This window comes from Artibeus jamaicensis, unplaced genomic scaffold (genome assembly GCF_021234435.1).
Source record: "Artibeus jamaicensis isolate MK-2021 breed Jamaican fruit bat unplaced genomic scaffold, CSHL_Jam_final contig_426, whole genome shotgun sequence".
Lineage (NCBI taxonomy): Eukaryota > Metazoa > Chordata > Mammalia > Chiroptera > Phyllostomidae > Artibeus > Artibeus jamaicensis.
This window is the reverse complement of record NW_026521826.1, coordinates 14,588,649-14,603,557: the sequence shown is the minus strand read 5'-3', so window position 1 is coordinate 14,603,557 and position 14,909 is coordinate 14,588,649. Positions and strand designations below refer to the sequence as shown.

The following is a 14,909-nucleotide window of genomic DNA, read 5'->3' as shown; positions in this document are numbered from 1 at the left end:
CCCCCAGTTGCGGAGCACCAGGAAAATGTTCACTCTCAGAGTATCACCGACAGGTTCGCAGACTCTTCACAGGCTTCTGAGTGCTTTCCCACGTGTTAGCAGCTCTGACCCCTAAATTAACTCACGAAACGTGTAAGGAAGCGTCGTTCTCATTTGTGTGCAAGGCAACTGTGACCTGGAGAAACCTCGCCGAGGCCACCACAGATGGAGTTCTGACTCCCAGTTAAGTAGGGTCAGGACACGGGCACCTCCTTCCCTCCAGATGTCCTGCACACGCCTGCTCTGAGTGGAGTCAGCTGGCGCTGCACCCCCTGTTCACCCCACCTCTGGTAGGATACAGCGAGCAGCTCCACTCCTGCGGGAGTGGAGACTCAGAGTCGGGGAGAGTGGCCGAGAATTGCCTCCGTTCGTGAGGCCCGGTGAGTGTGGCACCGACACCACCGGCTGCAGAGGCCCATCTGAGACTCAGCACAAACCCTCCCGGCCGTTAGACATACCTGGCTGCTTTTGTCGAGGTTTAGGCAGGTTTGTGACACAAGTGTGAGGGCACATCAGGACATTGCAGGGGTGAAGCGAGCCCTCCAGAAAAAGCTGCTTCGTTTCTGACAAATGGATCCCACCAAGTGGGGTCTTGGGGAGGGTGTTTGCAGGAACCAAGGCCAAACAATAAACCCCAACTTGATGGATGCTGTCGATCGCCTGGAAGTCACAGGAGGGGACTGTGTTAGTACAGACACTGTGAAGATACATCGAGCACATGTTCGAACCATGCAAAATACCATTCACAGAAGAGGGAGCATGAGCAGCACAGGGAGGCGGCCTGTGGGAAGGTGCCAGGGAAGAGGGGCTGCCTTGCCAAGCCTCATCAGGCGGAACCATCACAGAGGAATTGTGGGCTACCACGCACACTAAGAAAGGAAGTTTGGAGAAAAGAAAATACACTCTCAAGATCTACACTTGCTCCCCGCATGAACAGAAAGCAGGAGCTAGTTTTACAAACTTCTGATCACTACCAACCTCAGTCTAACAGCTACTTTCCTGGAATGCAAATCTAATTTTCAGGGTGGATGTAATTTCTGATCAAATGGAGTGACAATCAGGGACAGAAGCACAGTCGATGAGGGTTGGCCACATCCTCACAAATGCCACACAGCTGCCTTGAGCCATGTTGGGAGAAGGGTGGAGCTCCAGGGCAGGAAGAGGGCTACCTGGAGCACCCGGCTCATCCACTGGAAGCTGTCCTCCTCCGTGGAGTCGGGCCGCTGCTCAGCCACGATCACTATCCTCTCGTCGTGCAGCACGGTCACTGAGAACACAGCTATTCTGCAGGGACAGAGGGAAGGCACAGTGAGCACATGCTAGAGATGCTTGCAGGAGGACCGGTCTGCAATAAGGAGCTTTACAGCCACTGGTTATTGGTTCAGGGGATCTCAGTGCCAATGACTGACCATTAGCAACAGAATCTTGTGCATTTTTCTTAGTAAGTGCAGCTCTGAGAGGTCGAGCCTGATGAAGCTGCGAGGCAATATCACCCGTATTCCTCCTGAGGCCACCTGCGGGCTTGATGATAACTTTCCTACCTCTCGGCACCAACGGGAGGAGTTTGGTGCAACTATCAGGACTGCTGAAATTTAGAAAACCACTCCATTCACATCTTGAGTTTGCACCTGCGAAGGAATACCCTCCAAATGAGTCGAAGTTTTTTTTCTTTTTTTGTTGGGTCGCCTACCCCCATGGGTATTTTTGTTGTTGCTCATCTGTTCCTTCCTTTGAAAGGACTTGCTCCAAGATGAATATTTGACTCTTTGGATTGTTTTTATATTAAAAATGAATTTCTCAAATGGATATTTTCATTTAACTTAGAGGGAAAGTTAATGGATGTATATTTACGGACTCAGGAAATTTCTGTAAAATTAGACATTCAGAACTAGATGGCATCACAAAGGTCAGTGAGTCCAGTTGCTTCATTTTACATAAAAGTAAACTGAGTCCCATCAGTTTAAGGATTTTATGCAATTTCATACAAAAAGTGTCATCTACAGAAAACTGTGTGCTTAATTCACAGAGGGAGCACTCACCTTCCCCTGTAGACAAACTTCATGGGCTCCACGGCCAGCGCCGTGGCTACGATGTCGTCGGCGTTGTGTCTGCGTCCACTGACCACCATCAGCCCGTCCATCTTGCCCACCACGAAGACGAGCCCTCCGGGGCCGACGAAGCCCAGCAGACCTGTCCTCACGAAGGGGTACTCGCTGACCGGGGCCCCTGAGCTCGTCACGGGGAACACCTGGGAAGCGTGAGCTGTGAGTGCCCAGCGACGCCTGTCTTCCTCCCTCCTCCTCGGAGCCCGCGGGGCCTGCTCCTCTCCAGCCGTGTCTCCTAATCTGCACCCTGGCCGAGGAAGCCAGCCCAGGCGGCTGCTGCAGCAGACGCCACAAACCTGGAAGGCACCTGCCCCCACCCAGCACCTCACAATCTGGCCCCACGAGTCTACACGCAGAGCCCCTCACAGATTCCTTTCCAGAGCTTCTAAGCCTCTTAAATGGCGATATGCAGAGGCCATGACAATGGTCTAACAAACACTAATTCTGCTTGTAAAGCCACAGCATAAACGTGATAAATGGAGAATCAAGGTGCATTTTAAATCACGCCTTTTAGTTGCGAAATGAGCCCTATTCGTTAGAGTGTTTTTCCTTATTGGAACCACACTTAGAAAAAGGTATGAGTGAAGCAAATCACCTATTCAGACTCTACACCTGTTATCCTCAAACCTGGCAGGTGAATCACATAAGAAAGGAGATGGGGATTTTATTTAGATGTGTCTTGAAAACATGAATCTGTATTTGACAACCACAGTTCTAAACATTAAGAAACTTGTCCCCAAACAACTCAGGCCTCCCTGTGCACAACTTAATCAGAAGCGTGCCCCTCGTGGGGTCGGGCGTTGCACAGCCCATGGCAGGAGCTCAGAGAATGCTGAGCGTGTCCTTCAACCTCTCACTCCCCGGGCCACGTGTGTGGGGGCATGTGCTCACACCACACATGTGTGCACACGGTATACTGTAACCACCACACACACACCACAGACACCTGTCTATCGATACTGTGGAGACAGTTATTTAGTGTGCACACCTGTTCCTGCCTGCCCAAGTGTGGCACAGACTGACAGGCCAAAAAGGGGGCTCTTGGCTCCCCCCCAGTGAGGCCGTGCCCCTGTGCTCGTGTTTCTCCACCTACCCACCTTCTCTGGTGCGCCTCATACACAGGCCTGGTGAGGACAGCAATATATTGAAAAGGCCCATTGTAAAGAAACTGTTAGTTGCCCTTTTTCAACATAGGTTACAAAGTGAAAACAATATGAGCTCGATGTATTGAAAACTATAAAAACGGCAGAAGAAAGTGAGACCAGTTTAATGACTACAAGAAATTATTCTGAGAAACTGCCATTTTTATCTTTCATGTCTGTGCTCCTGGCATGGCGCTCACCTCCCAGACCTACCTCGAAGGTGTTCTTGGTCATGCCAGAGAGGCCGTAGTAGGATGTGCCTGTAGCGATCGCGCACACGCAGAGCTCCCCGATTTCATCTGTCCGGCACAGCTGGGGGATCCCGTCGGGCTTCACGGAGCACATGATGGCTGAACCCGGAGTGCAGGGAACGTAAGAGGGAGGGACACACATGGAGACGGACACAGAGAGAAATGAATACAAACGGAAGCATAAATGGCAAGAAACAGCATCGGGAACAAAGCTGCAAGTGTGACAGGGGGGTGACAACCAGGTGGCCGTTTTCCCTAAAGTGAGTCATGACTTTTCGTGTTATGGCAAAATGTCAAATTTCACAATTGTGGCTTCAGTAGCTTATTCCAATTGCTTTAATTTTAATGTGTAAATTGTATGTAAGAGGAGCTGTCCTTTCTGCCACAGACATGAGGACGACAGAGCGAGCCTAGGGGTCACTGGCTACAGCCACACCGTCAGCAACACACGTGAAGCCTCCAGGATGCACCTTCAGCTTCGCCCAAGGAGAAGCACAAACACTCGCCCTACAGTCTGTCAGGCTCCTCTGGGTAGAAGGCCCCCAGCTTCCCGTGGATATCGTGACCTTTGACCTCAGATTCTCGGCCAAGCGGGGCCCTTCGGAGGATATTGCTTGAGATCTTCACATCTGACCGTTTTCAGCATGTAATTCAATGACGCTAAGCTTTCCTCATCTGTGGCATGCACGCCCAAAGCCGTCACGACACGTGTGCCCCTCACTGGCCACCACAGACCGTGCGGCTGGTCAGGGAGCTGGCAGTTCAGCGAGGTGGGGGTCTCTGTCAGTGACGGCTGAGCTGACCAGGAAGAGCCTGACCCCGTCACCCTGGGTCAGAGTTAAGGTGACAGGAACAGCCACATTTAAGAAACAGAGCCGGTAAAACACAGGAGACGTACAGCTCACTCACGGGGAGAGAAATTCAGAACGAAATTATACCAAAATATTCTTCACCCACTAGATAAAAATTTTAAAAATCTGTCGCACACTGGGCAGGAAGGAGTGAAGAGAGAGGGTCATCCCTCACTAGCTGTAGGATGTTAATCTTTACAGCTTTTCCAAAGGACACGATACCACCAGTTTTGTGGGCATCTACCCTAGAAACAAATCCAACTCCTAGAACCTTTCCACCCGGTCATCCTCACACCTGTGCAGATGAAGCACAGACGAGTTATTCCCGGCATCACTATCAGCAGCACAAGACGGACAGTCACTGTACCCTCCACGGCCTGGAAAGGAAGGACAGCCCTTCACGCACTGCAACAGGCTCTGAGATGCAAGACAGGCACGAGCTGCCCTACATCACGTGACAGCGAACAGAGGAAAAACCAAGAGTGCTCTCTCATTACAGGACATGGAAAAGGAAAAGAGCCCTGGCTGGTGTGGCTCAGTGGCTTGAGTGCCGGCCTGTGAACCAAAGAGTTGCCAGTTTGATTCCCAGTCAGGGCACATGCCTGGGTTGCAGGCCAGGTCCCCAGTAGGGGGCCCGTGAGAGGCACCCCACACATTGGTGTTTCTCTCCCACTCTTTCTCTTCTCTTCTCTCCAAAAATAAAAAATTAAAAAATGAAAAGAGAAACAGAAAAAAACATGTACATATGTATATGGCACTGTGCGTGTGTCCCTGGAGCCCCAGAGCATTTCTGGAAGGAAGCATTATTGCCAGAAAGAGTTTTTTCACTGTACAAACAACCTTTTGAGGCTAAGACCATGGCAATTTATTATTTGAAAAAAAATTTAAAGAAAAGGAGCCAGGAAGCCTGGCTAAGGCTGAACGTGTGCAGTGGGCCTCAGACACACAGCATGTGGAGGGTTTGAGGATTGAAGCAAAGCTCCTGTGACACCAGGGGTACAAGGTGACAGACTCTCTATGGACAGGCAGGGGACACTCCTGGGAGGGTCCGCACGGGCCTCGTGCCTACAGCACTCAGACGCCCACGCCTCCGACTACGGCACATGCTGGTGGTGCGGAACCTGTGCCTTTCCTGCCAGTGCCGTGCACGGGCGTGTCAGCGGGTTGTGCTGTGCGTGGACGTGACTGTCCCCCTGTGAGGCGAGACCACGCTCCTGTGCACAGAGGACTCATCGGGAGGAAAAGGTCCACACTGCAAGTAGAACCTGACGCTGAAAAGGGAGCTGGCTCCACTGCAGGGGCCTAAGTGTTCACAGGGGCCCAGACCAGAGAGAGGGGTCACGAGAGGGGTCGCGTGAGGAGAAGTGGGGCCAGGTAAAGGTGTTCCGCAGAACAGAGGCTGGGCTCCCCTCTCCTTCCAGCCCAGACGGTCTCCCTGCACGTCCTAGAGCCCTATGAGGTTGCAAGAAGCACCCAAGCACGGGGCCAGGAGTGGGGGGCACAGGAGTCCTGAAGGGTGAGCCCTTCAACCAGGGCTTCTCTCTGCTCATTTGTAGTCATGGTTTCTGTGACTTTTAAAAAGGGTCCTACTGCCAAAACAAGCTTCACTGAATACTCAGACCCCCGTTCCTCAGTTTTCACGGGTTTTCTCACAAGCCGAGCCAGCACCCAGCCCTGCATGGTGCATCAGGATGACCAGTGAGAACCTGACCCCCCGAGGAGAAGCCACCAGGTGCCGCTGGAGGGACAGAGAAGCCCCACCAACCCCAGGGGAAGTGGACCCCAGGTTCCAGTGCACGAGGCCACACAGAAGCTTGTCCTCCCCAGCTTCTTGAAAATTTTGGGTTTCCTGTCACCAGGAGGGGCAGCTACTGCCAACCGTGAAGCTTAACAAACATGTGAGGAGACTGGAGGTAGGCATTATTCCAGGAGCTCCCGCCAGAGGGGCCAGTGATGCCGTTAGGGAAGCATTTGATATCTGATCCACCCCCCAGCCACAGCGGGGACACTGGCTGAACTCCCGCGCTGCCTGTGGCCCTGGGCCGACACTCACCTCCAGGCATCACCAGGCCGACGTCCTGCACGGTGAGCACAGACAGCTTTTCTTCCGAGTCCACCCGGATGACCCCATAGGTCAGCCCGTGCATGGAGAGGACGCCCCGGCCCGGGGGCTGGTTGCTGTCGTCTGTGGGCCTGTAAGAGCAGTTTTGTCTAAATATGCAGAAGTGCAGATGAGCATGTGAGCACGCACGCCCCCAGAAGGCAAAGTCAGCCACCTCTGGGTCCCACAGGACTCCTGAGGGCTGCCACACGCCTGGGGTTCTCAGCTTCAGGGGTTCTGGGGTTCGTCTGGGGTGCCTGCCCGGGGCCCTGGTTTTGATGCGTTAGTGCCCACTAATTCTTCCTCTGGGTTTCCAGAGTATTTTAACAACACCTCAGAAAAGTGAAGACATTGCAGCATTCCCTTAACACCTTCCCCCTACACACACACACCCCCCATAAACTAACTGGTTCAGTTCCCTCTCTCCACTCTGTATCTCTGCATGATTACATTTTCCAGTTTGGGAAATGGGAAATGGTTAAAAAGGGAGAGCAATGATTGTAAGAACATAATGACAGCATGGAATGTAAATGATGGAGATCATGCTTATCAAGACTCAAGTTCAGATGCGCATGGTGTAGGCTCAAGAGCAATGGTATGTGTGAGAATTTAAAATGAGGTTGATGCTATGCCGTTCTGGATGGGAAGTTTTCAGGGATGCTGTTTGGATGAGAGACATGCTGTGACATGCTGTGACATGCTTTACGGTCATGGGATATGGAGTTTTGGATAAAATACGGTTTCACTGTACCCACGGTCCATCTTCTCCATGGCCTGTGGGCTCCATGGTTCACCCCCGCCCCTCCTGGCCGCATCTCCACTCTCACTGTCCTTCAGTGCCCAGCCTGCCCCCACGTGGGGGCTTCTGCACTTGTCTTGGCCTCTCCCTGGAAGTTCTTTTCACAGATGTCCACCTGACGGCCCCCCTCACTGTCTTCTGGGGCGGCTCAAATGCTGCCAGCTCCCACCCCACAGAGGGGGCCGTCTGCCTGCCTGCCGGCACCAGGCCCCGATTCCCGACTCAACCTCCTGGTCAGGGCCGTGCCCTCACCTCTGCGGCAGTGTCTGCAGTAAGTGTCTGACTGAATCAGGGAACAAGTGAGTGTTTCCAAGACCACGGGCTTTATCCCTACAAACTAAACATTCTTCCATGGGCGCTGAGTGAGAGCACAGTCTAGAAAAACACCACATTATTTCTGGAATTTTCCATCTACAAATGTTCAGAGCAGTTTTAGGATCTAAAGGCTGGACTATAAAAATAGAAGTTTGCTATTTTTGGCTTCCAAATATCATGAACCTAGAAGCATAAATGGGGAAACACGAAAGTTGAAATTCGTGAAAGGAGGTCTCATTTGAATCAAGTAACTGGAGTATTCTAAAGAGAAGTATGTGTTATCTCAATAAAAAGAGAAGCCTAAAAGGCCCTGGAAATAGAATCATGCTGTAGCAAACCAAAAGGGCAGGGCTGACCACACAAAGAGAGCCTGCCCGGACAATAAGCCATGGAAGCTGTGTGGAAGCGATGCACTCAGAACACAGGAATCCGCATTGCTCCCCTGGATTTCTCTTTTCCAAAGACCCCAACACATCAGAACCTTGAAACCAAAGAGAGGCGCCCCCAGCTACCAGGACTTCCTCACCTGCCACTGCACCTGGCAAAGATCCAGGTGAGAGTCAGGATTCATAAGCCTTAGTACCTGCTGTGGGTTGAATGTGTCCCCCAAAAGATATGTCCATGTTCTAACCCCTGAAACTTTGAATGTGACCTCACTGGGAATTAGGGGCTTTGAGGATATAATTAGTTCAGACGAGGTCATCCTGGAGGAGGGTGGTGGGCCCTTAATTCAATGGCTGGTGTCCTACAGGGAGAGAAAAGAAGAAACACAGGCACAAGGGAAGACAGAGCCCTGTGACGACAGAGCCCGAGGCCGGGGAGGCACGTACAAACCATGGGACAGCAAGGGCAGCCTGCACTACCAGAGCTGGAGAGGGGCCTGGGACACACTCTGCCCCAGCGCCCCCAGAAGGAGCCAACCTGCGGACACCCCGAGTCCAGCCTTTCAGACTCTAGAACTGTGAGAGAACGGATTCCTGTTTAAACACACAGCCCTGGGAAACTAGTATGCTGCATTATAAAGCCACGTGAGAGCAAAATGCTGGCTGTACGTGCTACGGCACAGCCCAAGGATGGAAGAGTCGAGAACGCCAGTGTGTGGTAACCAAGCAGCCAGAAGGGAAAAGCTCCTTTTTAAGATCCAACAATGTGCAGTCTGTTGTCTTAGTTACGAGACCTGCTTTCCTATGTTTAATAGTGAATGAGAGGCAAGATTCCAAAATGTAATAAACAGCTTAAATTATGAGCTGAGTTTGTTAAAGGAAATTTCCAATCAGGTCTATAAAATGACAATTCTGAAAGATTGCGTATCCTCACTTGAAATGTCAAACACTGACACTGATAATTACATTGATTCAAACCCTGCCCCTGTGAATTTATATATTTTTCACTTTATTTTTGTGTGTGTGAATTTATATTGAACAAAGTCCGTGCTGGTCAGAGATAGCTCAGACCCTGGCTCATGTCCTGGCAGATTTACAAAAAAGCGGAACAGATGCACGTGAATCCTAGACCCAGCGCTCAGCATCAACACCCCGCCTCACCACAGACAACACAGTCTCAGTGTTGTCCTCCGGTCTTTTCTGCAAGTCCTGCCAGCCAACCGCACCTCCTGTCCGATGATAAAAGTTTTGCTCAGTTGATACCTGTGTGTCCCCAGTTGTCCTGAGGCCTCACACAAAGTTACTCACTTGATTCACAAAACTACATGGGCATCACTCTTCCCCCACATCACAGATCAGAAAACTAAGGCACAATTAGCCCAGCTGTGAGTGTGAGTGGTGAGCGTGGGGGATCCAGACCTGTGCCCTGAGCTGGACTCTCCCGGGCCCTCTCCCAGCCTCTGGCCTAGAAGACTGAGCACCTTTTAGTTCACTGTGAAGTTTTCTCTTTAGGGAATCTTAAGACAAATGATATGAGCACATCCTTGTATGGGCAGGTCTAACACTGTGCAAGGACACACAGCAAAACAAGGCAAGAGCTCCAGCTTACTCTCTCCCCACTCACGGGCAACCAGCACCAACGGCTCAGCATGTGGTGTCCCAGCTTCTTTAATATGCACTTCCATATAAAAATATAAAATACGTGTGCACGCAAATACCTTTATATTCAAAGCGAAGCAGGACCACAATATGTATATTCTTCTGCAACCTGCTTTTTCGCTAAATATACCTTGCGGATCTTCCCAGGTGAGTGTGCATGTGTGCATGTGTGACCGTGTGTACTATGTGAACTGCAGACACAACTGGCTGACCTTCTTGTGACATGGTGCTCAGTAATATGAATATATGACCAGTTACTTTACCCCACTTTATTTTTATGCAGCTGGAAATATTTCTGTAAGATACATCATTAGAAAGGGAATGAAATAATAAAAAAGTACATTAAAAAATTGAGTAAGGTCTAGATACCTTAAAAAAACTCTGTATCATTCTGCATCCCCACAAACAGCATGCATTATTTTTTCATTGATTAGACATACATATGGCACTGGTTACATGCAGTACGCTGTTCTCAGCATTTTAGATACATTAACTTGATGTTGTTAACAGTGACTCTGTGAGAGGGACACGGCCGTCCCCCAGTTTATGGGCAGGAGGGGAGTGAAAGGTGTGTATGACCACAGCTGAGGGGCAGACCGGGGCAGCAAGCTTGGGCTGGCCTCACACCCAGGTGTTTGCCCCAGGTGTTCTGTTTCCTGTCAGCAGCCCCTGTGTCTGTGCCCTCGTGCCAACACTGCTATTCAACCTTAAAGCTGTCCCCAGTGTGACGAGTGAAGTGCCATTCCTCATTGTCATTTCAATTTGCATTCCCTTCGTTATTAACCAACTCAGATTTTTGTCTCCATTAACACCGTCCTAGGAACTAACACACCCAAGCAGATTAAGTGAGAAAGTGAAAAAATTATCCCAATAAGCCGAATTCCTGGGGATTTCAAAAAGTTACTTTCATAAGCAAAACAGTTAATTAAATAATGGCTGAAAGAGCTATGGACCAGCCACTGTCCTGGTTCAACCCCACGATGAAGCTGTGACTCGTGACACCGCCGCTGTGCTTCCCACAGGAGTGGGATGTATGGGAAGGATAGTACCAGTAACTTTCAGGACTGCACAGAGGTGGTCCTTATTCTTAGAGAAGGAAAGGGGTATGTAGCTATGTGTGGCCAATGCTGCAATGACAGCAAAGAGACAAAGACCAGAGTTAAAGATAATGAGAGAGGAAGGTGCATATTGGCCTCAGCATTTACCTCATAAGGAACGGGTTTGAGGGCGAATGGCTTCAATCAGATAGTTTGCACTGCTGTTTACTAGTCACTTCACTTCCAACCTCTAAATTATCCACTACATTTCTCATGCTTGTGGAACATCTGAAGAAAAGTGGCTATCGATCCCAATGAACACATCTACAGTTTGCTACTACTGACAGCAAATGGCCTGGCCAAAGCTCAAGCACACATTGATGTGAAATACACAATATCAAGTGAATAACAGGCAGTTAGTTGTAACAACTTCCATCCCAGGACTAATCCACTCGCTGCTGCCGCATCTGCAAACTGTCAAGGACAGGGTTACTCACTGAGCCCTCTGCTGGCAGGAAAACAAGGGTCCCTCCTCTCATTTTACACAGGCAATCTTTAATCTAGTAATTCCCAATTCAGGCACATGTGGAGAGCAACCGAGTTCAGTCTTGGGTAACTGCACGTTCCTTCTGCTCCAGCAACAATACTCATATATTAGAGCATTGCTGTACGATGCAGCACTACAGAACAATAAACACACGTGCATATATACGTATATAGAAACGTATTATAAACACCATGTTATCATAGTAATGCTAGCATTGATAACCATGCTAATGCCTGCAGAATTCGCCCTCTGCACCAGGCATACCTCAGAGCTCTGTGTATACTGACACATTTGATGCTCATGTGACCCTGCGGTGCGGGCACCACTGTACCCTTCCTTTTATGGATGAAACCCTGAGGCCTGAAGGTTAAGTGCCAAGTTACAAAGCCAGCTAGTGCAAATGGAGAGCCAGAATGCAGTCCTGACTTGCTGGGCCAGGCTCCCTGGACAGGAAGGACATGCGGGTGGCATGTTCCTGGGGTCCAGGAGCCCCTCTGCATGGCATCAAAGTGCCTCCTATAATGCTGCTTCCCTGGGACATACATCTGTATTTTCCAAATAAACCTCTGAAAAGCAGCAGGGCCATCAATCTATTCGAGGGGAGGGGCCTCTTTTCTGCTTCCAGGCCTCCCCTCTGAAGCCAGACGTTTCTTCCAGGAGCCTCCCTGCTCCTCCCGTCTGGAGAGTCTTCCTTAAGGGCAACTGTGAGGTGGCCCCGGCAGGAGCCTGGGCCACCAAACGCACAGACGTGGACTGGAGACGACCACTGTTTCCTTCCTCAGGCTCATCCTTCCCACTGCAGCAGGACGGCCACTGATACACGATAAACGCTGGTACAAGTGCCCTTCAAAGGCCGGGGGCAGCTGAGCTCATGTCCTTGTTTCAACTGGAACTGTATTTGGGGGGGACACTCTTGTAACACAAATTTCAGCAGAAATCTGGTCAAATCCACGGGCGTACCCATATCCGATGTTTAGTATGATGAAGACTCTCCAAATGCAACAGACACCTGAGGTCTTAGTTACATTCGTGATTTTTAATAGAGAAAGGCACAGGGTTGAAAGAGCATACTCCCAAGTTATGAGTTAGTGTAATTTTCTCCCTTTTCTCTGGTAAGAGCAATATGTGCCCTTTGAGAAAAAAAAATAAGAGTATGTTCACTGACATTCTTGTCTCACCTGTGTAGTTTAATATGGAGCTTTCCAATTTTCTAGGGATACTTCTTTTATTTTCAGCCAGAAAAAGGATCGTACCACCACACAAGCTCTTTGTGACTGTGGTTCTGTGTGCCCTGGCTGCTCTCCCAGGTGCACGGGTGAGCTCTCGGGTGGAGCTGGCCGGGACAGCCAGCCTGAAAGTCAGGGACAGGGCTACTTCCAGCCGCCTGCCCTCTGCGCAGCTCACGTCCCCAACAACAAATCCTTCTGTGCACAGTTCAGTCAAACAGAAAACAAAGCAGAACTTGCTCTTCCACGCCAGCAGTAAGGAGAACTTAATTTCCACAAGATAACACAGTTACTTTGCTCTTCAATGCCACGTAAGTGAGTCATAGTTTCACTTACGTAATTATCGTCTCCAAACTGTTTTGTGGTAAGAAGTTTTAAAATTTTATCTAAATTTTTAGATTAAAATGACAAACAATAAATTTTATCTTCTTGCGTTTTAAAAACAAGATTATACATCTCCAAGTCTGACTTTCTGAGAGGTCAAAACCATTCCTGAAAGTCCCCCTCCGACTCTGAAGCCTGAGCGAACTCCATCTCACCCTGGATCCCTGCTCGGCAGCGTCAGCGCCTCGTGGGTCCGTGTGCACAGCCGCCTTCTGGGGGTCTTTTCTCTTGGGCTTCTCCCAGCTTTCTAAACACAGGTTTAGACATTTCCAATGTGGAAAATGGTTACGGTGGCGAGGGGTGTCTTTACTATTCTCTGGAACTATTGGTTTAATTACAAATTAAAATGTACATGTTTTATAAAATTATTACCTAATCATTGCTAAAGCATCGAGGTATTGAAATAATACTTTCTGGTTAAGCCACATATTTCTTTTTTTAGTTCCATCAAGATTATAATGATGTAGCTTTAAAAAAATTGACCCTGTCATCTATATTCCAGAGACAGAAAAGAAAACCACTCAGCCATCTAGGAGACACTTGGAGCCAGAAAATAATAAGCAGGTGTTCTTTTTGTACTTTGCTCTTTTTTGAGGGAGGGAATTCTACTGAAGACTTTTAAGCTTCATGAATCCACATTTCTCTAATATTGTTTACCCTACGGCAAGTCTTCAGAGAAAAAGGAAACGCAAAACACTGACCCGGGTGATGACGGTGTAAAAGGAAGACAGCAGATTCACTCCCTGGGTGGGAATACGGGTTACACAGGAGCCTGGAGCGGCTTCGCTAGGGAACGTTGTGGCTTCTTGCCACCGCCCAGCTGACACTCATGACAACAGACACACATGCAGAGGACACATATGAAGACAGGCATGTCTCCTGCCCACATTCTTTCAAGTTCTCCAACTCATCCTTTTAAAAACCCTCCACTACCCCGAGATGAACGTCACTCATTTCCCAGCCCGACCTCACTTTCTCCTGGAGGGCAGCCTTTCCCCGAGGGGGAGCTGACAGGGGCTGGTCTCCACAGCCTGACAAAGCCTGCGCAGCACTTCTGGGAGGCACGTTGCCCTGGAAACCCGCTGCCAGCCAACTGCTCCCCCCAGGCCACAGCCAGGGGCCTGCGGCTGCCTCTGCAGAGCACCTGTGCACCCTGCCCACTTGCAAGTGGAAGGTTCCCATCAACTCTGTATACCCCCCAACCTTCCAATACACTCCCTGCCTTGTAAGTGAGAGGCATTCTTACAAGACAAGTAGCATCAAGACACTCAATGGTTGTGACCATGGGCACCAACCCATTAGGCCTGGCTGTCTGCTCTGGAAGGTGAGCTCAGAGCAGCCTGTGAAGCTGGACAAGTGCAGAAAGCTGTCCCCACACAGCTCTCTGGCTGCCTGAGCGGCTTTCCCGTAACCATTCAGCTTGCTGATTTACATACAATTTTTTATAGAAGAGAATTAAAGACTGATACACACTCCAGAAAAGGCCAAAAGTCTCTGCATGTCATGAGCCCTGGAAATGCATCACCAGTTTTATTTTCGCCAATGACCGTGCACAATAACTGATTATCGTTTTCTAACTACGTGGATGAAAAGCCAAGTGAGCCATCAGCTGCTCCCAGCTCTTTACTGGAAGTTCGTCATCAGGGTAGAAGTAGCTGATCCCGGAAGACAGGAAAGCACAGGACACAAGGACTAACAGCTCACACAGCTGCGTGGAGGAAAATGCCACCCACAAATCCGCTTTAAAAAAGGGTTACTTCCTCACAACAAAACAGGACAATATAGCAGCCTAAGATTTTAAAAAAATATTCTATGAGAAGTAAACAAAATGTGAGATTGCAATGCTCCCGACACTCGACTTTGTAGTGATATTTAAGAAAGTGCCCATTTAGTCCTCACACCAAAATCCTTGAGGAGCGAAAAATGACAAGGCTTCCTGGCCCCCACTCACAATGGTGTGAATAAAAGGAATCAAAGCTTTCTCCTTAATAACCTGTCCCCTGCCCTCTTTATGGGGAAAATTCCCTTCAGGTCTTCAATGCATTTCAGGGAGGAACGAAAGCACTTAGC

General features: G+C 49.6%; 1 protein-coding gene across 2 annotated transcripts in view; it reads right to left on the bottom strand.

Moving 5' to 3' along the window:
- Positions 1-14,909, bottom strand: part of DIP2C (disco interacting protein 2 homolog C) — a 433,069-nt gene that overhangs the window by 94,757 nt on the left and 323,403 nt on the right. For both annotated transcript variants that reach the window (XM_053665789.1, XM_053665790.1), the window contains 5 exons: positions 6,442-6,581; positions 3,500-3,636; positions 2,079-2,287; positions 1,209-1,323; positions 498-699 (listed from right to left, as the gene is read on the bottom strand). In XM_053665789.1, the coding sequence (XP_053521764.1) occupies positions 498-699; positions 1,209-1,323; positions 2,079-2,287; positions 3,500-3,636; positions 6,442-6,581 (803 nt within the window). The remainder of the gene's footprint in view (positions 1-497; positions 700-1,208; positions 1,324-2,078; positions 2,288-3,499; positions 3,637-6,441; positions 6,582-14,909) is intronic.